The sequence below is a fragment of the Furipterus horrens genome, unplaced genomic scaffold (genome assembly GCF_987537825.1).
Source record: "Furipterus horrens unplaced genomic scaffold, mFurHor1.1.pri manual_scaffold_10, whole genome shotgun sequence".
In the NCBI taxonomy this organism is placed as follows: domain Eukaryota; kingdom Metazoa; phylum Chordata; class Mammalia; order Chiroptera; family Furipteridae; genus Furipterus; species Furipterus horrens.
The window spans coordinates 35,134,112-35,157,407 of record NW_028327180.1 but is presented as its reverse complement, the minus strand read 5'-3'; the positions used below and the strand labels follow the sequence as shown (position 1 = coordinate 35,157,407).

General features: G+C 37.7%; 2 protein-coding genes across 10 annotated transcripts in view; one reads left to right on the top strand and one right to left on the bottom strand.

Moving 5' to 3' along the window:
- INTS9 (integrator complex subunit 9) overlaps positions 1-2,683 on the bottom strand; it is an 86,089-nt gene extending 83,406 nt beyond the window's left edge. The window contains exon 1 of the mRNA XM_090289021.1: positions 2,441-2,683. Coding sequence (XP_090145147.1) covers positions 2,441-2,449 — 9 coding nt within the window. The 5' untranslated portion in view covers positions 2,450-2,683. The remainder of the gene's footprint in view (positions 1-2,440) is intronic.
- A 282-nt stretch (positions 2,684-2,965) lies between these two features.
- Positions 2,966-23,296, top strand: part of HMBOX1 (homeobox containing 1) — a 170,656-nt gene continuing 150,325 nt past the window's right edge. For all 9 annotated transcript variants that reach the window (XM_090289014.1, XM_090289011.1, XM_090289013.1 and 6 more), the window contains exon 1: positions 2,966-3,246. The gene's annotated coding sequence lies outside the window, so the exon portion shown is untranslated. The remainder of the gene's footprint in view (positions 3,247-23,296) is intronic.

Below are 23,296 nucleotides of genomic sequence, written 5' to 3'. Positions count from 1 at the left end.
AAACATTTTAGGCCATAAGATGATTTATTCCAGCTCTATGGAAGACATGTCACACAAAATAAGTCTAATGTACTAAGTGTCAATGTTTTTGAAACCACTTTGCTGTTGATAGAAATTCTGCATTACAGGTCATCTATTAACTACGAAATAAGTTTCAACACTTTCTCCAAGGCATCTTTTGCTTCTTAAAGGGAAAAAAATAAGTTTCTACTTGTTTTTTCCTTTCATGTTTTCACATCTCTAAATAAATTAGGCAGGAGGATATTATGAGCAAACCAAAGTACAGAGGTGGGCAAAAGTATGATGCATGCTGCATTTTCAAATTCCTTGTTATTTTATTCACTTTAATCTTCATTTATGCCTTCTCACCAAGCATAGCAAGTATAATTTGTCCTGTATTGAAGACATGGTCTGTGCTCCAGTCATTTAAGCACAAGGTCTTTCGTTCATGGAAGGCCCTAGCCTATTCATCCTTCTTATCAGTTCAAGAGTCACCTTTCCAGGAAGCTGCCTCTCAATCATCTCAATTCTCCAAGCCTTAAACATGCCTCTGTGTTATCATGAATGCAGTGAATTATAATTTTGGCTTGCTTTTCTACCTTCATTATATTGCATGCTTCTTTAGGGCTAGGGCAGTGACTTTCAATTCTGCATTCTTAAGTGTCTAGCACACTGACCCAGAAATAAATTGATATTCTCAAGGTTTACTGATCTGCGCCCTCTCCCTTACATAAACAGCTTTAAATGGAGACAGTTTTGGAGTTATATCTACTACTAACACTTTCTCTGACTTCTCAGAAAATAGCTGACACTTTGCTGAGTAAGTAAATGCCTGTAGCATGCTAATTACCAAAGGGGGGAATGAGGGGAATGTATGTGCTTTGGAAAAGCATATTCAAATAATTATATAAATGGAAAAGAAATCTTTTGTTTTTATATAAAATTACAGAAAGTAAAACTTCACAATACTTGGCTACAGGAGCATGATTTTATAAGGTACAGCATCCCACACATGCTTTTCTACTCTCCTGATTATGCTATTAACTAATTACACACAGTTAGAATAAACTAGTTAGGTCTGTGTGCACAATGATAGTAAAACAGCTCAAAATAAAGATCTGAGTTTTCCTATAAGTCAGGTGTTTTGAGTTCTGTGATCAGAAGACTCTAGGTATACTGGCACGTTCCATCTATTCTTGGTTCATGAAATCCCTAAAGCCCTAGACTGTAATGTCTTTTATTTTAAATTTGAAGATCTAATTGACTTGATGAAGCGATTCATGAATCGGGCAGCATTCATTCCATCTAGCAACTAGAAGGGCGCTGCCAACTGTAAATGTCTTAACACCTCCTTTCAACCCATCCATACCGTATATAGGGTTTAAGCCTCAAACTCTCCAAGCGCACACCCTGACCTCGTCCTTCTCTGAATTCCAAGTGCAGTTAGGGGTCTATAACAGAAAATTTAATCTGTCCAATATCTTTTACTGTGAGAAACGCTCACAATAAAACACCGGGACACAAGACTTTAGTAGACGAGGCATATGTTTGTTCACAGGTCTGCAGAGCTGGACATGCGTGTGCGCGGAAGCAGACAAGCAAACTGGTTTATACTAACGCCAGTAGCCCCCCCTTCCCCCTCCTCCCCCGTTTCTCCACTTGCTGGATAATCTGGAGCTACAATCTAATGCGATTAACTAAATTAACTGAGGGTAGTAATTTACTAAGGGTAATCTGGTTATAGGTCTGTCTCCGGCTCTCCCTTGAAGATTCCCTAACTTGTTTGCTGGGCTGTCTAGCTACATTTTCCCATTTCCCGGTGTTTGGCGATGAATACCTCTCCCCTTTGATCTCAGCGGCACTTGTGCCTAGCTGAGGAATGGCACTTCCTGACTTGTAGGTATACTAATACTGTTGACTGACTCGGAGACCCCCCTGATTCAAATTTCAATTACAATTGTCCTTTGCTGCTAATTTTTTCCTACTGGTTGGAAAGTCAGCAGTTTCTTTGTCCCTTACACTACCCCTGCTCAAAGGGAACCAAAGACTTCTCAACAAGGGTAGGAAGAAACGCTAAACAAGAGCCAATAGCGTGGAAAGAAGTCAACAACCTACTGTAACACTCACGTGGCAGCTGAGAAACAAGTCAAACCTAGTTCATAAAGTCTAACCTTAGTCCGTCGACGAAGAAATGTTACAATCTCTCACTTAAGCAAAGGGACCCAAGAACGTATAAGCTCTCCTGGCAATTGTGTAAGACGTGGGGTAAGGAGGTGCGATTCTAACACCCTCACCAATAAACAGCATTTTCCCTTAATCCATCCCAATTTCTAGTTTCCTAATTGACACCCCTTTAGAGACGGTTCCCTTCGCAAGATGGAAACGACTAAGTCCAAAGGATATGGCATAACCATTGCCCTCTAACTTCGCGGAGACTCACCAGTTTCATATTGGATTTTTGATTCAACACCAGTCACAGGAGTCCTCAAACCCAGAAAGCGTCTTCCGGTTCAAGTCCCGCCGCTCGCCGGAGGAGAGCATGGCGGGACATGCAGTCTTTCTTCCCAGCGCCCCTTTTCCGGAGCATTATGGGAAATGCAGTTTTTCCTCCATACATCATGGGAACTGTAGTTATCTTTCCTTTTCTTCCCTTTTCTCTCTAAAAACCTCCTTCCGTTAACTTAAATTCTTCCCCGCCGCCAATTCATCCTCCCTCCCCACCCCAGCATGATATCATGTCCCCAGCCTGGGCCTGGTACCCGTGGTATTCTGGGATGTGTAGTCCCCACAGCTGTTGCGATCCTTTCCCCTCCCCCCTGTGGGAAGGCTGATGGGCGCGAGACTTGCCGGGAGTTGTAGTTTCCTGGGGTCTCTCGACGCTGAACCTTGCGTTTTTACTCAAGGGAGGCAGGAACTACAACTCCCAGGGCCGCCCGGATGCAGCAGGTGGGAGTGGGGCTGTTGATATCAATATGGCGGTTGTCAGCCAGACAAAGACAGTCAGTCTGATGTGATTGAGACAAGGGAGGTTTTTCAGGGGGGAGACTGGGAGATAGGGGCCTCCCCTCCCCCTTCTCTTCTTCCTGCGCGGACCTCAAACCCTCCCTAGGCCCCTCCCGACTGGCGCCCCACGCGGAAGACACCCCTCCCCCTCCCGCTCTCCCCTCCTCCCTATCTCAGCCCTTCGTACTGGGACGCTGGGGAGGGGGCTGTGCCGCGCGAAGAGAACTCAGCAACGATTCCGAGGTGAGTCGAGCGGTTTTCAAGCCGGACCACCTTAAGTCTCTTGCCTCACTTCTTTCTTTTCACTTTCTTTCTTTCTTTCTTTTTTCTTTTTCTTGAGGGGTTTTGGGGAGAAAGTGAGTGGGCTGGGGCTGGGTCTCTTAAACGGCCCGATTGAGAGGCGAGAGGGAGTAGGGGGCTTCCGCGTGGGTTACCGGGACGCAGTGTATGGGGTGGGGCAGTTTGTGGGGGGCGCTAATGGAGAGGCGTCGGCTGCTACCCAACTCTTCTCGTCTTCTCCTCTATGGGCGGAAGGTTTAAATCCTGGAGGTGGGGTCTCCTGTTGGGAGTTTGGGAAACTGTAAGGTGAATTGGAGGTGTGTGGGTTTGTTTGGTGTGTAACTGTGTTTTAAACTGTGTGACGTGTAGTCTGGAACACGTTAGTCGTGAATAAATATCTAGCAATAGTAAGTTAGGTAGCTGGAGTCATAGCTTTTAACTGGGCCTGGGCAGGGGAGCGTGCGTGAGGTCCGGGACCTGGACCTTTGGGCTGGCGCCGCGGTGCGTGCGGGGTAGGGACGTTAGCAACTCGTTTGTGTCCCATCGCCCGATTGATTGCACTGGTCCTCTCCGCCTCCGCCCCCTCCCCGGACACGTCTCCACCCCGAACTCCGGGCAGGAGAACTGTAGAGAAGAGGTGGTGTGGAGAGGGATTTTTGCATCCTTAAGTCGGTAGGTAAGGTGGGAAAGGAAAAGTGTTCTTAATATTTTATTCCGGAACCGTGTTTTGGTTACACTATTGGGGCTACTTTGAAAGGAGTCCTCCACCCACCCTCATCCCGAAACAGGAGGTAGGGGTATCTCATCGTCCTGGTGTTAAAGACACTAAACATTACTTAAGATTAGGGGGCGTGGGGTCGGGGTCGAGACTGCTGACATGTGTATGCATTTCTGTCTACTAAAGGCACAGAATGACTGTTGTGTATCTTGATTTAGGACGACTTATTTTCGTGGTAGGAAAAACTGTTGGAAATTATTTGGAGGCAGGGGGAGTAGCTGAAAGACGCTGTTTGTATTTTTCTTCTACCCCACCCAGTTCTGTCTCTCATTTGTCTGAAAGCCGGTAAGGAAGAGTGAGGACGCATTGGGTGAGTGAAGGGGAGAACGCAGTTGGCATTAAAGATACTGTGTAAAGTTGAATGTATAAAGTGATTGCTTTATAAATTGACCCCGAAGCTTTAAAAACCCTCGTGTTTCATATAGAGCGGAATGATGTGACTAGTTCATTTCTCTGGGATCCTGCAGGTATACAGACCTCTGCCTTCACTCCCTCCCTTCCTCTTTCCTTCCTTCCTTCCTTCCTTCCTTTTTTTCTTGGCATGGTGCATTTCTCTTCCTGGATGGACATAATGCCTCCTGTGCCTGTTTTTTAGTTTGTGCTAATATACTTGTGCCTTTTGTAGTTTTGTATGTAAAATAACATCTTTAGATGAAAAGGACCTGCATTTGTCTTTATTTTGCATTTAGCCACAGGTAATTGTCACATCAAGTTTGCAGTGCTTTGTATTAAACTTATTTTAAAACTGTACGCCTAAGTTGTTAGATCTAGTTGAATTATGTGTATAAGTTTGGAAAATTTGAATTCTGATTTTTTTTCAAGTTTCAATTAGTTGTAAAGGGAAGGGGATTGCAACAACTTGATTATCACAATCTTTAATATTTTAATAACATCACACCAGAAGAATTTAAGGTCATATATTTTGTACTTCCTTCCGTCTGAAATGTAAGTTTATCACTAATTCTTCTCATGTGATGGATTTTTAGTGTAATAGACTTAAATATAACTAAAAGAATTTGCATAATTTCTTTTTAAACTTTGAGAATTTAGTGTACTTACATATTTGGTTCCAAACTTATCAATTCTTGAACATATCAGTAAAGGACCTTAGATTTCATAAAACTGAAAGTCATGTAGCTACAGTATGTAATTTTCTGGTATGTCATAATCTATTTGACATTTCTGCAGTTGGTCATTCTCACAGATAAGCTAAACTATACGCATGAGGTAGCATATATATTTAGATTGACCTAAATAGAAACAAAATTGATGTCTTCTAAATCTCGAATTTAGAATATAGAATGTGTTGATACAAAGCTGAGCCTTTAGTTTGTTATAGACTAGGATTTCCAAAATATTTTTGTTTTAACCTAATACCTTAATCTGAAACATTATTTTAAAAAAGGAGGAAAATCCTAAATGACTGCATAACAGGGTTTTTTTGCTGAAAGATATTCTGTTAGACATAGAGTATTAAAATGTTAAGAGTTCGAACAATATAAGAGTATTTGCTCTTCACCCACCCATAGCTCAGATTTCCTTTTTGTTTGTTTTCTTCTATGGAAATGCAAAGTTACTGGGAAAACCTTTCATTGAGCTTTCTCTGACTAGTAGTGTGGCTAAAATTCTTTCAGAGTAAACCAGACATATTCCTTGCATTCATTGGGGTGATTCTGTTGCATTTTAAGTACCGAGCATTAAAATGATGTAAAGCCTCTACTGCAGGTTAAAGCATAAAACATTCTCAGCATGTGGAAGTCATATGGTTTACAAAAAAAGTAGAAAAATCAGAGCATTGGTGCCTGTCCAGTTTAAGATTTCATCCTGTAACTGAAAGACACATTTATTTTAATATGATTGCTTTTAAAAATGTCTGTATTATGAAAATGGAAAATCCAAAATGTTTTAAACTAATCTGTTGCTAGTTTAGTGTACTGGATCGTGAATACTGTGGCTGCAAACCGTGCATCAAGGAGCTTTAGGGCTCAGCTTTCTGTTGAATGTCTAGGGAGGCTTCATTTTCACTCTTGCATTATAACAGATTTCAGTCTTAGCACAAATCTTTGCAGGAAGCATCACTAATATAAATTTAATAGCACAGTATTGGTAAGTTACAAAATATATTGTAACATTTTCCATTGGTTCATCATTTACAAAAAATAGAAGTAATTTATGGCAACTTTTATGGCAAGTATTAATTGGAATGGCATTGCTTCTTTCAGTAGATATTGAACACATTGGGAATATTTATGCCTGATTCCTTCATTTTGGGTCTTTTTATGACAGTCTGTGCGATTTTTTAATGTTCCTGTAAAACCATGTTTGTTTTTTCTGTTCATTTCATCGCAGCTCTTTTATTATTTTTATATGCAGATCTTTAAACTTGAGTTATTTCTTTTGGGAATTAGAAATTTATCCTACAATGTCATTTTTTCATAAATGTAAGTGTGCCACTCAACTTTTTAAAAATGTGAACATTTAACAGATAAACTTAAAGATGCTCAGTGAAAACATGTTGGCTTTGTTTGTTTTGTGAACCTGCTAGTTATTTTAAAGCTCCCTTAGCTATTTGGCTAGATTTTTCTTATAACTGATGGCTTTTACTTCTCAATTTAGTAGAACTTTAATTTCTAAATCAGTTGTGATGAGCAGAAATCCCAGGTGGTCTAGAGTGTTGTATATGTACGTTCACATATGCGCTCACACATATAAAACACCTTTAAGTTTGCTTTTATATATGAAATTGGTGTATCTCTATCAGACACACAAACCATAAAAAAGGAATCTGAACCACAAATAACAGGAGACCAAAGAGTGGCTCAAGCTAGAAACCAAAAGCATAACCACCACTACATGCTGTCCACATTATAGAAGCTATGGAGATTTTCAGTATCATTGTAAACTATTACTTTTAACACAGTGATCCCCAACCTTTGTGGCACCAGGGACTGGTTTCATGGAAGACGATTTTTCCTAGGACTGGGGGCGGGGTGGGAGGAGGGTATGGTTTTGGGATGATTCAAGTGGATTACATCCAAGCTCTCACCTCCTGCTGTGCGTCCTGGTTCCTAACACACCAGTTGGGGACACTTGGGTTAACAGATTCTGCCAAAATCTAGTTCTCTCAAGATGGAAGTTGCTGGCTGATATTGAACTTTTTCTCAAAATAACATTAAGTAATGTGACTTAGATTCCTGGGTGCAGCCATTCCCCCATTTGACCCTTACGGACTTAGATCCCATCATAAGTATAGTGTAAAGATTTTTTTCTGAGTGATTATTTGACATAAAACTTTTAGTTAAGAGTCTATTTAAACATAATCCAGTGCTTTAGATAACTTGTTTTTCTTGATCTTAGATGAAACAAGTTGGAAATTTACTATAACATTGTCTTGGATACTTTCCAAGAGCATTTAGTTACTGGAAGTTCCTGGCATTCACATAGTGTTTTTTGTTTGTTTTTTTTACCCTTACACTGGTAATAAGGTTGAAGTTACAGTAAGTTTTTCCAATGATTATTATAATGTTAATGCAGTATTTTACAGATCTTTGGTTTAGGCTAAAAAGACAGTGTTTTGTTTTGATTTTTAACATATACAAACAGAAGGAGAAAAGAACAGTAGTTGATTTAGCTTTCAAGTTATGTTATCCTACCTTTTTTGAACCCTAAAATAGGTGGCCACAGACCTTGCCCTGTAAGTGGTCAAATTAGAATCAAATCTATCCAAAGAACATTTAGATTTTTTTCTTACACTTAAAAGTACTGATTATGATCAGAATGTTTACTAAATGCCCCGTACTGTATAGATTCTCTGTATCTTCTTTGTCCATCTTTTTTTTTTTATCCTCACCCGAAGACATGCTTATTGATTTTAGAGAGAGAAACATTGATATGTGTGAGACAAAGAGAGAGACAACAATCAGTTGCCTCTTACATGTGCCTGACCTACACATATGCCCTGGCCAGGGATTGAATCCCACAGCCTTCCAGTTTATGCGACAACACTCCAACCACCTGAGCTATGCTGGCCAGGGCTGGCCAGGGCACTTCTCTGTCTGTCTTACGTTCAGTGGTTTATCAGTGGTCTGTATGTGGCTTATTGAAAACATTTAATAGCTCTCTTTACTGTGTGCACATTAAACAATTACTGTGGAATTGCCAAGCAACAGTTGATTTACTATATATAATCACTTTTTTCAAAGAGGGGGAAATCAAATGCTATGGCAATAGCTGAAATGAGAATGACTTAAGATTGAGCCTATCTACTTTTAGATTTTGATAAGGTAATTATATGATTAAATATATAAAGCTATTAGGTTGGGCCTAGTCAGCCAAGCTATGGAATCACTTTTTTACTTTTTCTGTCAGTCATGAAGTCAAGTTGATTTTGCATCTTTTGTGTTTATTCACTTATTTTCATTCTGTTCCCTTCATCATTTCTGGCTTGCCACATCAGTCTCTGAACTAATCTTCCTGCTTCAGTGTTTTCCCTTAGTCATTCTTCAACCTTACTGAGGGATCTTGCTAAAATAAAATACAAATTTGATTTTCAGCCATACTTTGCCTGTAATCCTTCAGTAGCTCTCTAGCCCTTTGGATAAATCCAGACATTCCACCTGTGTCCATATCCTGGCTCTGCCACTTACAAGGTATGTGGCCTTGGACAAGTCATTTAATTTGTCTGTGTCTCAATTACCTGATCTATAGAATGGGGAAAAAAATACTCCTTAGGATTATTGTGAGCCCTTAGAATGGTTCTGGCATATCATAAGTGTTAAATTATTGTGTTATACTGGCTAATTTTATGTTCTGGTGCCTGCCTTACATTTTTCAAAAAAGATTTTAGTTATTTATTTTTAGAAAGGGGGTAAGGGAGGGAGAAGGAGAGGGAGAGAAACATCTGTAGGTGAGAGAAACAATTGGTTGCCTCTCACACGCCCTCAACTGGGGACCTGGCCCACAACCAGGCATGTACCCTGACAGGGAATTGAACCAGTGGCCTTTCAGCTCAAAGGCCAGCACTCAAATCCACTGAGCCACTGCAGCCAGGGCACCTGCCTTACATTTTATCATTACCTCTCCCAGACCCTTAGCCATGCCGAACTGCTGGTGCACCAAACAAATACTCTGTAGCATGGATAAGGAGTGTTGGGTATTATTAGTCTATGAGGGTTGCATTTGTTAGTAGTATCTTCAAAAGCCAATAAGTAATTGTAAACTTTAAACCATATTGCTTCTTAAAGAATGATAATATATTCTGTTGTTCTGGCCCTTTTCCCCCCTCTCCCAAAATAAAGAGTAATACTAGTTAACTTATTGACTTAATTCAGGCTACAATTTGAAAAATCATTTTCCTAGCCCTGTTAGTACATTTTCTCTGGGTTTCTAATTTAGATTTCCCCTTGATATTCCAACTTTTCATATCTTTTCACCTAAGTCCACTAAAGATCTATTAACTTTGTATAGTTTCTTTTATTCACCTCCCCCCCCCCCCGCCCCCCCACCACAAATCTCACTTCTCTCTCCATTTCAAGTAATGTGTTTTCTTTAAGTTGCTATTGGGGCAGTTGAAAAGTTGCATTATATGTTCTGGAAGCCACTTTAGACAGGCATCTTTTTATTTAATACTAATGTTTACATATGATGTTTGTATACTGCTTCAGTTGGTTTTCCAAAAGTGGATACATATGGTGATTTATACTGTCTCCTTTCTTTCAAGGAGGAAAAAGTATCCTGTTTTTACCAAACTGAGCCTCACAAGGATAAATGTTACCTAAAACTATTGTATAGGGGCAACAGGATAATAAGGTTAGACTGTAGAATGTAATTTTTGTAAGATGCTATATTATGACTGTGGTTGGCAACCGCTAATTTAGCCAGCATTTGCCTTCATGGAACATAATTGTTCATTGTGGAGAACTTGAAAGTAGCTATTCTGAATATTATCTTTATTTGGTTGAAAATGCATTTTTTGGAGTCAAAGATAGCCTGTGTTTAGTTTTACATAGTAGCAGTTTAGAACCACTCAGGACTAGAATAGTTGCTGTACTGTACAACTCTTATTGCAGGATGACCTCTCTGAGAAGATCGCATCATCTTTCTTATTTATTGTAGAATACTGTATCATGCTTTCCAAACAGATGTCATTTCCCTCCAAAGGTGGTAGGTCTAAGGTTAAATATAAATTTCTTCAAGGTTTTTTTTTTTAGACTTCCTTCCTTTAAATAAAATATAATAATTTAAAAATATATATGTATTGCTTGCTTTTTCAGTACATATTAGACATCAAATGACCTGGTCTTCTTCCCTAAAACAAGGAATTATTTAATGAGCACAAGTTAATTGGTTCCATTTCCTGAAATAGAATATTTTCTTGACAGCGTGTCAGTTAGGTGTCTTCACTTTGTTATTGACCATTTAAGTTTGTGTATAGAACGGGGTTAGGTTTCATTTTTCCAGTTTGCTAAACAGGAAGGGTATTTAGTTAATTTATTTTTTATATGTGGTATTTTTATTATCATTACGTGAACTCATCAAATGTTTGCTTATTTATTTACTTTTAATTTTGAAATAACTATAAATTCACGGAGTTGCAGAATTACTAGAGAGGGCCCTGTACTTTTCACCTAGTTTCTTCTAATGGTTTTATTTATAACCTTGGTACAATATTAAAACCAGGAAATTGACATTGGTACAGTGTGCATATAGTTCTCTGCCATTTTACCACATGTGTGGGTTCTGTAACCGCCACCACAATCAAGATACAGAACTATTCTGTCACCACAGAGATTGACTAATTCCCCTCTTACTCATGATGCTGTTTTGTGAGTATATATTTAAGGAGAAAAATAGCAATTATTGGGTCAGTGACTTCACTCTTTTGCCTTTTGTAGTAGTTTAGAAATTCTTTTGATAATTACGCAAGTTTTTATGGAAAATTCCAATTAAACTTCTTTTGAGAATTTAAAAGTTGGCAAGCTTTACTTAAGGACTTTTTAGTACCCATTAAGCTTTTTTAGTATGTTAACAGTAATTTTGAAAATTCCTGTAAATAAACTGAAAGATTTAAATGAATTTAAGGTTTAAATGATTTGTTTCTTGCCAGAGAGGAAGTACGCTAGCATCTGTATTAGATAACCAGAATTACAGTTATTCTGACATTAGTTCAGTCTTTGACAGTGTTGAAGAAGAGTTGTCAGATTAATTAATTGTGAACTTATGTAGAGTTCTATTTTGAATTTGTTGTAAGGGAACTCACTTCAAAGTCAGTTCAAAGATCATTTTCAGAGAAAAGGATCTTTATAGGAAAAAAAGGGTATCGTAGACTATTATTTGTCTAAGTACAAGAAAGGACCATCAAGTTAAAGGCTGGTTACAGGGCTGGTTATACTTTGCCTTTTCTTCATCAGCTGTGTGAGTTATAAAGTCTGTCAAAGATGAGGCTCTTAACACAACGTACTGCTGATTATTACAAACACCAAACAATGAAGGTAACAGCTAACTAAATATTTTCAAGTATATTAACTGACAAAGTATATCATGGTTTCGTCTCCTCCAGGTTTGAGACAATTCTTTGTCAACACTGACAACTTACTTTGAAAAGATCAATTAAATTTTAATTTGTTTCATTGACCAGAATATGATAAATATTGGTGCTACTTCTTGATAAGTCAGATTCGTATAGAGAGCGCTTTTGTGGCTAACTGAGATTTAACTTTCTTGTGGTATAGTTTTTTTCTTCTTTGGATTTATCTGTAGTCAGCTTTTTATTTGTCTTGGTGTACATTCTTTAAAAAGAAAAGTGCTTTAATCAGGAATTGTTTAGCTTTGAGAAGAGGTTGCTGTAGGCATCCAGCTGTTTGGGGTTGATAAAGAACAACTAGACCTTGTGTGAATGGGAAAACTGTCAGAATATGAGAAGCTCGTCTCTCTGCCTCTCATTTTAGGGATATATGGTTTCTAGTCTTGCCTTGTTTTCCCATGTCTCCTTCATCCACCTTTATCCCTTCTTCCTTTTTCTTTTTTTGCCTTGCTGTAGTTTTCTGTAGTTTCTGTTTCTCCATAACTTAGACTCTCAGGTGGATTTGAAACTACTCTTCCAATTAAAGCTAATCTCTTAGTGGCAACAGTGTGCTTCCTTTAGTTCATTTAGCTAGAGAGAAATCTGAATGCATGGCATGACCACGTTTTAGGTGTCTGTTCCTGTTCCATGACCTTGGCAGTAAGGCACAGGGGCAAGTCACCTTTTATATAAAGCCAATGCTTTTGGGTGCTCTACAACGAGGAAGTTTCTCTTGCAGAGATTGAAGAGGGCGCTCTCAGTTCAACGGGTCTGGTCTAGCAGTGCATGTTTAGGTTCTCGGGGATACAAAGATGAGTTTGATTTAATCCTTTTCTTTAAGGATCAAATAATTTGTAGGAAATGACAAAAGTCTGCCGGTATAATTTAGCATTAGTTGTTATGTTAGTCATCTCAGACGTACCAGAAAGATGACCAAGTGGGACTACAGAACTAGCCAGGATTAAGAGAAGAGAACCAGAGGTAGCACGAGAGACATGGATATTTTGTCTCTACAGGTGACTTATAAATCTGCTAAAGTATGAAAGAACCTCTTTTAGGATACTAGTTGCTATCAGGGAGCTTCTCTAGTTGAGTAAAAGGCTCTTTTTGTGTGTGTTGTTCTACTTCATATCAAGAAGACAACCTTTTGGCCACCGGTTTTCTCATCTTTGGAGTCAAGAGACATTTTAGAGCCCTGGCCAAGAAGCTCTCAGTTGGTTAGAATGTCGTCATGATACGCCAAGCTTGCCGGGTTGCATTCCCGGTTAGGGCACGTAACAAGAATCAGCCAATGAATGCATAAATAAGTAGAACAACAAATTGATGTTTCTCTTTCTCTCTAAATCAATAAATTAAAAAAAAATTTTAAGCAACATCTTAGAAAACCTCACTTCTTAACTAGTCCAGATCTGGAACATTTTCATAGACACTGCCTATGATCACAGCTATTTTGATAGAAAATTTGTTTCATCCTGGACAATTCTCCCCAAACCTGGCAACATAAGCATTGACAGACTGAATCCAGTGTCCAGTCAGCGCGGTATGTTGTGTTTAACAGAAGCTCCGTGACGTAAGGGAAAGGAACTGCAACTTTTTCCCTCAATGTCAAAATTGGAGTTGATATGGATTTCAGGGCTAAAAACTCCAAAGCCAAGGTTGATTATATTTTCAAACCAGGACTGAGATTTTAGAAATAAGCGCAAGTCAAGCATAGGCAACTAAAGAAGCTGGAGATCCGAATCAGATTACAAAGCCACAGGAGGTGAGATAAACAGATGGGGAGTCACAGAATTCTAACACTTAGGCTGCAACAGAGGAAGGCAGTGCATCTCAACTTTTGTGCAGAACGGCCTGGAAAAAATATTTACTTTCAGTTTTCTGAGCTCCACCCTCAGATTCTTTAAGTCTTAGATGGGCCAAGGAATATAGATCTTTCATAGGCATATTAGGTAACTGATGTGGTCCTCAGAATGTTTGGAAAATGCACAGGCATGATACCTACTGAGATGCTACTATGTGCTCGGTCTGTGGCAGAGGGCTTGGTAATCTTAAAATACCTATTTGTAAGGTGGAATATTTCCTCCTTGGCACATGCCTGCCTTATGCTAAATATCCTCTGTGATTGCTTATGCCACTAAATTGTGCAGTGGGCTATGTTTTACTTAAGCATGGCTATTTTTCTAGATGTTGTACTTATGGTTAGTATTATGCCCCAAACATCTAGTCTATAATGGTTTGTCATCAGTTCATTTTCTTAAGCTTTTATGTTTTTACAGAACAACTCTTAGGCAGTCCTTTCCACCCCTTTGTCAGTAAGTTCTCTGTTATTCTACTTTTCTGGATCTTTTGAGCAAGATTTTTTTCACTGTATGCACTTAAAAAAAAAAAGATTTTATTTATTTATTTTTAGAGAGAGAGGAAGGGAGGGAGAAAGGGAGAGAAATGTCACTGTGTGGTTGCCTCTCCCATGCCCCCAACTGGAGACCTGGCCTGCAACCCAGGCATGTGCTCTGACCGAGAATCACACCGGTGACCCTCTGGTTCACAGGCCAGCAATCAGTCCACTGAGCCACACCAGCCATGTTTGTATGCTCTTTTGATATGCAACGATATCATGAATCTTTGCCCTCACAAATTAATTCCTCACTTCCTTTTTAAAGGTCTGTCATCATTCTTCTCAGTCTTTATTAACCATAGAATACAGTATTCCCTCACTTATCGCGGGTATTACGTTCTAGACCCCCCTGCAATAGATGAAAATCGCGAAGTAGGAACCTTACATTTATTTTAGTATTTATATATATTTTAAGGCTTTATAAACCCTTCCCACACACTTATAAACCATTCCCAGTCCCTTATTAACCTTTCCCTACTCCCTTATTAACCTTTTCCACACTTTTATAAACACTACTTACGTTCTTAAACATATTCTACACTCTTAAACCTACGTAACTTTAACAACATATGTATACAGTACTGCAAAATCCCACGATATAGTGAAAAATCCAAGATGAATAATTAAATATAGTATTTTTAAAAATCCTGCAATACAGTGAGGTCACGATAAGTGACCAGCAATGTAGAGAGGTACTACTGTATTGAGCTGGTTGAAAGCATGGAATTTGGAGCCAGACTGTTTAGGTACTATTTGACCTCCACAACTTACTCTGTAACTTTGGGTAAACTCTGCTGTGCCTCAGTTTCTCCGTCTCTAAACTGGTGATGAATAATAGTTTCCATATCATAGGATTGTTGTGAGAATATAAGGCAATAGTAGTAAAGTGCTTAAAACAGTGGTTGGCATAAATTAAGGCATGCCTTTTAATCTTATAATTAGTTGGCCTGTCTTTCTCTTTTTAAGGTATTATATTGAGTTCCCTGCTGAATCATTAGCATTTTTATACATTGCAAGCAATCCTTTCCTAACTACTTATTTTTTTGTTAATTTTTTTTCTTAGTTTTACTCTTGTAGTCCCCAGTTGCATTTAATGCAAATGCCTATTTCCTCAGTTAAAATTCTTTTCTGTCCAGATCTTCTTCCTTCCATTATTCTCCATTTCCTTTCTTACTAAGAATTACCTCTAGTCTTGAAGTTCCTAGATTTAAAACCTTTAAATTACCCTTTTAGTACTTTCCTTTTGTACTTCTCTTCCTCCTTCCTCATCTCATTCATCGTCAGTGTTCTGCTGATTCTTTCCCCATCACATCTCTGAGATGCTAGTTGCCATCTTACCACTCTTGCTGAGATGATTGCAGCAGTGAAACTGGCCTTCCTGTCTCTTTCCTATTTCGTTCCATCGTGCTTACTACTGTAAGAATAATTTTCATCAACACTTTTCATCCAGCCAGTTTGAATTGTGTTATATTCCAATTTTTAATTCCTGTGCTTTTTAAAGTTTCTCTGACATTTTCTTTCCTCTCTTACCTAGCATCCTACTTTCTTATTCCTAAAGATGTTTTCTCTGTAATATTCAAGTGAATTAACTTTCTTCCTGTAGTATATTTTCAGCCTTTTTTTCTTGGTACAGTATTTACTTCTTTCCCCACTTGATATGCTTTTGTATCCTTATCTTGCCTGTTAAAACCTTCTTAATAAAACCTATTTAAAGTCTTTTTCTCTCTGAGGAGACCATTTCCAGTGAACCCTGTCACATTTGGACCAGTCATTTACTCCATGTATAGGATGCATTTAATGTACTCAGTTACATGTGTATATAATTCTTTTAATATTCACCTGTAAGGTATATCACATTTTAAGTATTTTAGTTTTCATTTCATGTGTATGAATTGGATTCTTATTGAAGTATAAGGTCCTTGCGTCTCCTTTTGGCTTATCCCCCTCTTTGTTCTTTACCCTCCCCCTGTAATTTCAGAATTCATTTATTAATTCTCGTTCATCTAACCAATATTGGTTACATATTATATGAGTAAGACACAGGCCCAGAGTTTAAGAAGCTCACAGTTTGGTTTTGTTAGGATCTGAAAGGAGACTCAACACTGAGGCACACATCTCAATACTATATCTGAGTTATTCTTGGTTCAGTAATTCCTCTGACCCTCCTACTCTTAGTTGGCACACAGTAGAATATGAAATAGTAGTCTTCAGTATCCCATGTCACTGTTCTAGACAGGGAATCTAGAAGGCTGTGGTTGATTGTGATGGTTGGTTAGGTGGAGGCTGGCTAAGAGCGTCTGTATGATCAATAAGAAATTGAAGGGTTTTGAGCCCTGGTTGCTGTGGCTCAGTGGATTGAGTGTCGGCCTGCGAGCCAAGTGTCACTGGTTCAATTCCCAGTCAGAGCATGTTACTAGGTTGCACGTCGGGTCCCCGGTTGGGGGCGCGAGTGAGAGGCAGCCACACAGTGATGTTTCTCTTTCTCTCTTTCTCCTTTCCCCTCTCTCTAATAAAATGAAATAAATGAAATAAATAAGTAAATAATAAAAAGAAAAGATACTTTAAAAAAAAGAAATTGAAGGTTTTTTTGTTATTAAAGTAATTGTTTTAAAAGTAAGTTCACAAAAAAATATTTCTTAAATAAATGAACAAGCAAAAAGGAAAAAACCCAAATACACAAAAAGCAAAAGCAGACGAAGAAAAACATCCTGCGAGCATTGGAAAATACCTTGCCCTGTATTGGTGGGATTTGTGAGGACATCATGGAGGAGAGAGGACAGGGGATGCCAGGGTTGGCCTTAGAAAAAGAATAATAATAATCACTCTTGATTTACAGGATTTGGTGAAAGGATTTTAGTGACCTTTGATTATTTGGGATTATAGGAAGCCCCTTCTATCTAGAAGATACTGAATTATTTTGCTGGGTTCCAGTTCCTCTCATGAGTATCTTCAGTCATTTTTGTGTGTGTGTGCCTGAAGACTGCTACCAGCTGGCCTTATTGTATTTAACAACTCTATTTTAAACAGGCTAACTTCCGTGGATGTTCTCTATAATTCCCGGATTTACCTTCATCTGGACCTTTGCATAATAAACCTCATCACCAGTCTCTTGCCTTTTACCAAAACATTTCTTATACTTTTTAAAAATACTTAAACTCAGCTTCTTAGTTTTCACTAGTTAAATAAAGACTTGATTCTAACACATTTGCAAGTTTTCAGCTTTGATTATATAAATTTTCAGAAAATATATGCATAATTTTGGCTACATGAATTTGTGCAAGCTGACTCCTTGCCTAATAAAAATGGTGTTATTTAGAACTTAGAGATTAATCAGAAATCCAAAAACTGGTAATTTAGATATATCGGCAGCCGTCCGTCTCGAGAGACGATGGTGTAGCTTCTTAAGAGTCTATCTGCACTGCCAAGAATGGTTGTGCAGTCCGACTCGGGAGTGACACGGTATCTGTCTCCTCCCGTGTTGAATCGACATCTTGCGATGACGCTGGAGTGTCCTCTCCAGTGAAGCTGAAGCTACAGAACCTCGAGAGACGATGGTGTAGCTTCTTAAGAGTCTATCTGCACTGCCGAGAATGGCTGTGCAGTCCGACTCGGGAGTGACACGGTATCTGTCTCCTCCCGTGTTGAATCGACATCTTGCGATGACGCTGGAGTGTCCTCTCCAGTGGAGCTGAAGCTACAGAGCCTGGGCAGGGTGATATGGAGGGTCTGCTGTTGCCCATGCAGCAGACCCCCCCCTCTCTTCGCAGCTGAAGGATCCAAGGGAAAGACGGAGTCAATACAGCTTGACTTCAGGTGCGCCGCAGGAGTTGCCGGTGTTGACTACAACCTCAAACCGCCTTAGGGACTCCGGCTCCGGATTTTCTGTCGGGGTTTACTCCCTTAGCCTTTCCCCTGAAGAGGTATGCTGCAAGGCAGCGGAGGTTTTTTGGAATCAGAGTTTTCCTTCTCTGATGTGCCCTGACTGGAAGATCGAACCAGCGACACTTAGCTCGCAGGCCGACGCTCAATCCACTGAGCCAAACCAGCCAGGGTAAGGTAATTTAGATATCTTAATGAATTATCTAGTAACCAACACCCAGTGGGAAATATAACCTGAATAGATGGTTAATCTTCTCAGAGCTAGAGGATTAAGCTGAGATAGCACATTTTTTGTGAAGTTGTTAATCACTATTTCTGTAGTTGGGGGAAAATGTTAGTTCTCCCCTGCACTTGCTATTAATGATGTGACTTCTTTCTTCTTTTCTTCCTTCCTTCCTTTCTTTCTTTCTCTTTTTTAATTATAAAAAATTTATTTTTACATTTATTGTGGGTGACATTGCTTCATAAAATTATATAGGTTTCAAGTGTACAATTCTATAATATATCATCTGTATATTGTATTGTGTATTTACCACCCATAGTCAAAACATGTGTCACCATATGTTTGACTCTGTTTATACCTTACTACCAAACATTTCCCCTCTGCTAACCACCATACTGTTGTCTGTGTCTGTGTTTTTGTTTGTCTTATTTGTTCATTTTTTGTTTCTAGTTTCATATCCCACATGAGTGAAATCATATGGTTCTTGCCTTTTTCTCACTTATTTCACTTAGCATGATATTACCAAGATCATTCATATTGTCACAAATGGCAGCGTTTCATATTCTCTTATGACTGAGTAGTAGTATTCCATTGTTTACATGTAGCATATTTATATACACACATATACATATATATGGTCATCTTTAACCAGTCATCAATCAAAGGACACTGGTTTTTTCTTTGTCTTGGCCATCATGAATAATGCTGCAGTGAACATAGGAGTACATATACGAGGAGGGACCCAAAAAACCCAGAATTTATTTACTAAAGAGTTTTGTATTTATTCTTACATGTTTAAACTTCAGTCACCTTCAGAGTACTCTCCATTTGATGCAATACACCTATTGAAACATTTTTTCCACTGCTCAAAAACAGTTTTTGAACTTGTTGATTTTGATGCCTTTTAGTGCTTCTGCCATTTTTTGTTTCACCTCTTCTACATTAGCAAAACATTTCCTTATGAGTACTTTTTTTCATCTGGGGAAACACAAAAAAGTCACTCAGGGTAAGATCAGGTGACCAGGGAGGGTGGGCCACCAGGGTCATGCCATTTTGGGTCAAAAACTGCTGAACACTCATTGAGGTGTGGGCAGGTGTGCTTATAAATCACCCATCATGAAATGGGCAAACGCATTGGAAGGGTCTTCAAAAGAATTTACTGAAGCTGAACACAGCCTCACAACAACGCCAGCTGGTGCACTGATACAGAGGGGTTCCTAGAACACTCACCTAGTGGAGGAAGCCTGTACTATAAGGGGCTGCCCTCCAGAAGATAATTCTGGTTTTGGGGGGTTTCCCCTTGAATCTTCGTAAATTAGTGTTTTCAGAATTGTGGGTTAGATATCTAAAAGAGGGGTCGGTGATTTCTTTATCTAGAGAAAGGGTAAGAGTTTACTTAGAGTAAGGTGACAGGGTTAACTTTTAGTTAATGAGATTTTTAAAAACCATTCCTTCAAGCTTACATAAAGACAAAATTCACTATATAAAAAATTATTTTGTCTATTTACGTAGTTGTTTTACATGACATTTATAAAATATATATTACATTTATAAAATACACAGTATCAGCATTTTAACTTTGCATATCCATTTCCTCTCCATTTTCAAGCATATTGGCATGTGTACAGATTTGTAGAAAAAAGTTTTTGAAAATAATGGTTTTGAGTGGGTTATCAAATTAATAATTCCAAACCGATCAAAATACTAAATTTTAAGTCAAATATATTTTAATTATTATCAAAATTATTTGGAAAGTAATCAAATGGTTTTGGGGGGAAACATTTAATTTCTTTTGAATGAAGGATTATATTCCAAACAAACCATATATATGTAGGGTTCAGTTTAGAAGTGGCAAAGTACATTTTAAAGCAGTTTATTGCTTATATGTGGTGATATTTTGCATTGTTGGTACTTGTATCAGCAAGATGTAATGTAGAATCTTTGAAAGAAGGAGACCAGAAGTATCCTGTGTCCAATAAGGAAATGAAGTGAGAGAGAGAGTCTTGTTCAAAGTCTTGCCAGGGTAGGACTCAGGTCTCTTCTCCCCTTCACAGTCACCGTTATACTACAGTACCAAAGGCAACTGAATTCTAATTCATTGTGCTCAAATTCTGCCAATTTGTGATGGACTTTAGGGATTTAAGTAACTTGCTTTTTATTGATAACTCTAGATTTTTAACAATAATTCAATTTACCTCTTTTGTTTTCATAATCACTTTATTGTATATTATACATAATCTAAACACTCTAATCCAGGTGGTATAAAATTATTTGTACGGTCATTGATTGTTATATGCCTCTGCACGTGTATTTTAGGAGGCCTACAGGCTGCTTAACGTTGGCAGCTTCTCTTCTACTTTTGTCCTGAGTCTTGACAGCATTGCTGGCCCTTAAGTTATAAAACCCCTCTCTTGGAGGTCTCTTACATAATATGTGTACACTTTGTCATTATGTTCCTTGATTTTATTCATTGACACACATATGGGATGTGTTGTATCAGGTGTAGATAATGGTTTATAATGATTTAAATATATATTTTTTGCATTAATTTGCAGGTGAGTATAGGCACATGTTGTGTGTTTTGGTTTGTACTCTTAAAAGTAAAAATATAATTAGCTCTCCTTGTTTTGATTTACAGGATTTTTTCTAGGACCATAATTTATCCGAGTTCAAAGACTAGATTTATGTTTATTCAAATTCAAACCTTATATAATTTGAATTTTTGTCTTGAAATTATAAACTTGAAAATCTATAAAAACAGATGAATATCTATTAAAATCTGGGTTATGCATAAGGCTGTAAAATTTGGCAATGATAAATATAACACCAGAGTAACTAGAACATTTGAAAACATTTTTTGGGGAGTGGGTGGGTGGGGTTTAATTAGTTTCACCTACCCTGGTAAGTATAATAGCCCATTGTAGGATAATGGAAAAGCCACGTAAATAGTTTCTCAAATGCATCTGTGGCAGCACATTGATTTTTAAGTTTCCAATTATTAGCTGAATGATGCTTTTGTAAAATACAGTAAAAATAAATGACTTAGAAAAAAATTAGTGTTATCAGAATTAGTTGGAAACAGTGACATTGCATTTTTTTAACTTTGCATCTCCATATTTTAGATATACATCTTTTATCAGATATATGATTATCAGTTATATGGTTTTCTCCTTATCTTGGGCTTGTGTTTTCTTTCTGTTACTGTTGTGTTTTGAAGTAGGAGTCTTTCAATTCTCGGTAAAAGTGTTGCTTTTATCTTAATCAAGGACTAAATGAAATAGGAGACCAGTGCTGAGGACCTTACTCTCTTCTTCAGCCCTGTTTCAGAAAGTACTTTTATAATCCTGGAGTTTGCTAAATAATTGAATCACTATTTAAAACCAGATATCCTCGTATGTGTGTTGGGGGATCTGTTTTGTCACCATATCATTCATTAACACTTGAGATAGGTGAGTTTAATGTCTGAGACCTAGATTAATCTATTTAAAATATCTAGAATTTTATAAACCTAAATTGTCAAAGTGGATATTAGAAAATTATTGAAACTTACATAATAAAATCTGTGTTTAGGATCTTAGGAATGAATTTATAACTGTGGGTTCAATATGTAACCTATTAAATAAAGAATGATCAGTAGGAATTTTAACTTATTAAAGGTTAAAAAATTGACCTCCCATTAAAATCATCAAAATCATCTTTTCCCACTTTTAACTGTGCAGAGGCACTGTTTTATAGGAGAGGCAAATATCTGAACACATGCCTTCACTCTTTTATCTCAACAAACATCTTTATCGAGTTCAGCTAGTGTCCTTTGAACCACAGCACCATGACAGATGATGTGGCAGTGAAATCTATTTAACATCTGTAGCCTAAGAAGGGGCTCAGTAGTGTTTTTATTAATAAATGAATATGTGGTTTCATTTCAGTAAGAATTTCTATATTCTCTATTATTTCTGTGATTGTCTACTGATTTGCTTAGAATTTATCCCACTTTATTTGAAAACAGTGTTATGCTTTTAATATCTGTAATGGAAATGAAGTGCTTTATAAAAGTCAGTGGGTGCATTATAAACATACAAACAGTAAAAGAACTACAAAGAACATATTTGTATTTCTTCAAAAGTGGCAGTAGAAAAATACTGCTAAATTAGAGTATGAATTAGGATACTTTCGTTGCAAAATTACAAAATCTGCAGAAGCTAACTTAAACTATAGAAGGAATGTATTCATGAATGTATCTGGAAAATCCCAAGTCGAGGCAAAAAACTGATCCAGAGATTCTAAGATGTTGTCAATAATCTTTTTGGTATTGTGTTGACTTTCCATTCTCAATTTCCTAGAGCAGCTCTGTCCAATAGAAATGAAATGCAAGTCACGTTTGTAAATTTAAATATTCTAGTAACTATGTTTCAAAGGGTAAAAAGATGACAATTGTAATCTTTCATTTAACTCAGTATACAAAATATTGCCATTTCAACATATAATCAGTGTAAAAATTATTATATTTTACATTCTTTATCATGCTAAGTCTTTGAAATCATTATATATCTTATACAACACATATCTGTTGGTATTAACGACATTTCAGGGGCTCAGTAACCACGTATGGCTAGTGGATGCTGTAGTAGACAACACAGTTTTAAGGTTTCTGCTTTGTCTTAATGCTGCCTCTCCCTGTTACCTCCAGTTAGCCACCTGCAGTCAGTGAAACCATCCAAGCCTGGAATTTTCTTTGCTGAAATATTTTTTTAACTATGAACTCTGTTTCTTTAATAGCTGTTGGACTGTTCAGGTTATTTCTTTTGATAGTTTATGTATTTCAAGGAGTTAGTCTATTACATCCGAGTTGCTGAATTTATGAACATAGAGTTGTTTTTACTTTATTATTTTAATCTCTGTAGGGTCTCTAGTGATGTTCTCTCATTATCAAAACCCGTATCTGATTAAATGTGCTTTATGTCAGTGTTATAAACATCATTTTACCACCAGCACACCAAGTTTAACTGCTTTCAGCCTTTCACTTAGCATAAGTGTATAAAAGTAATAGAATCCAGATCATTCAAAACAATAGTCATTTTCTGGAACATGAGTGAACAAATAACTAAAAAATAGTCTGCTAGTAGTGTTTCTGATGTTTGATATCAAAGTCTTTTATGCACCTGAATTAAATGAAGACTA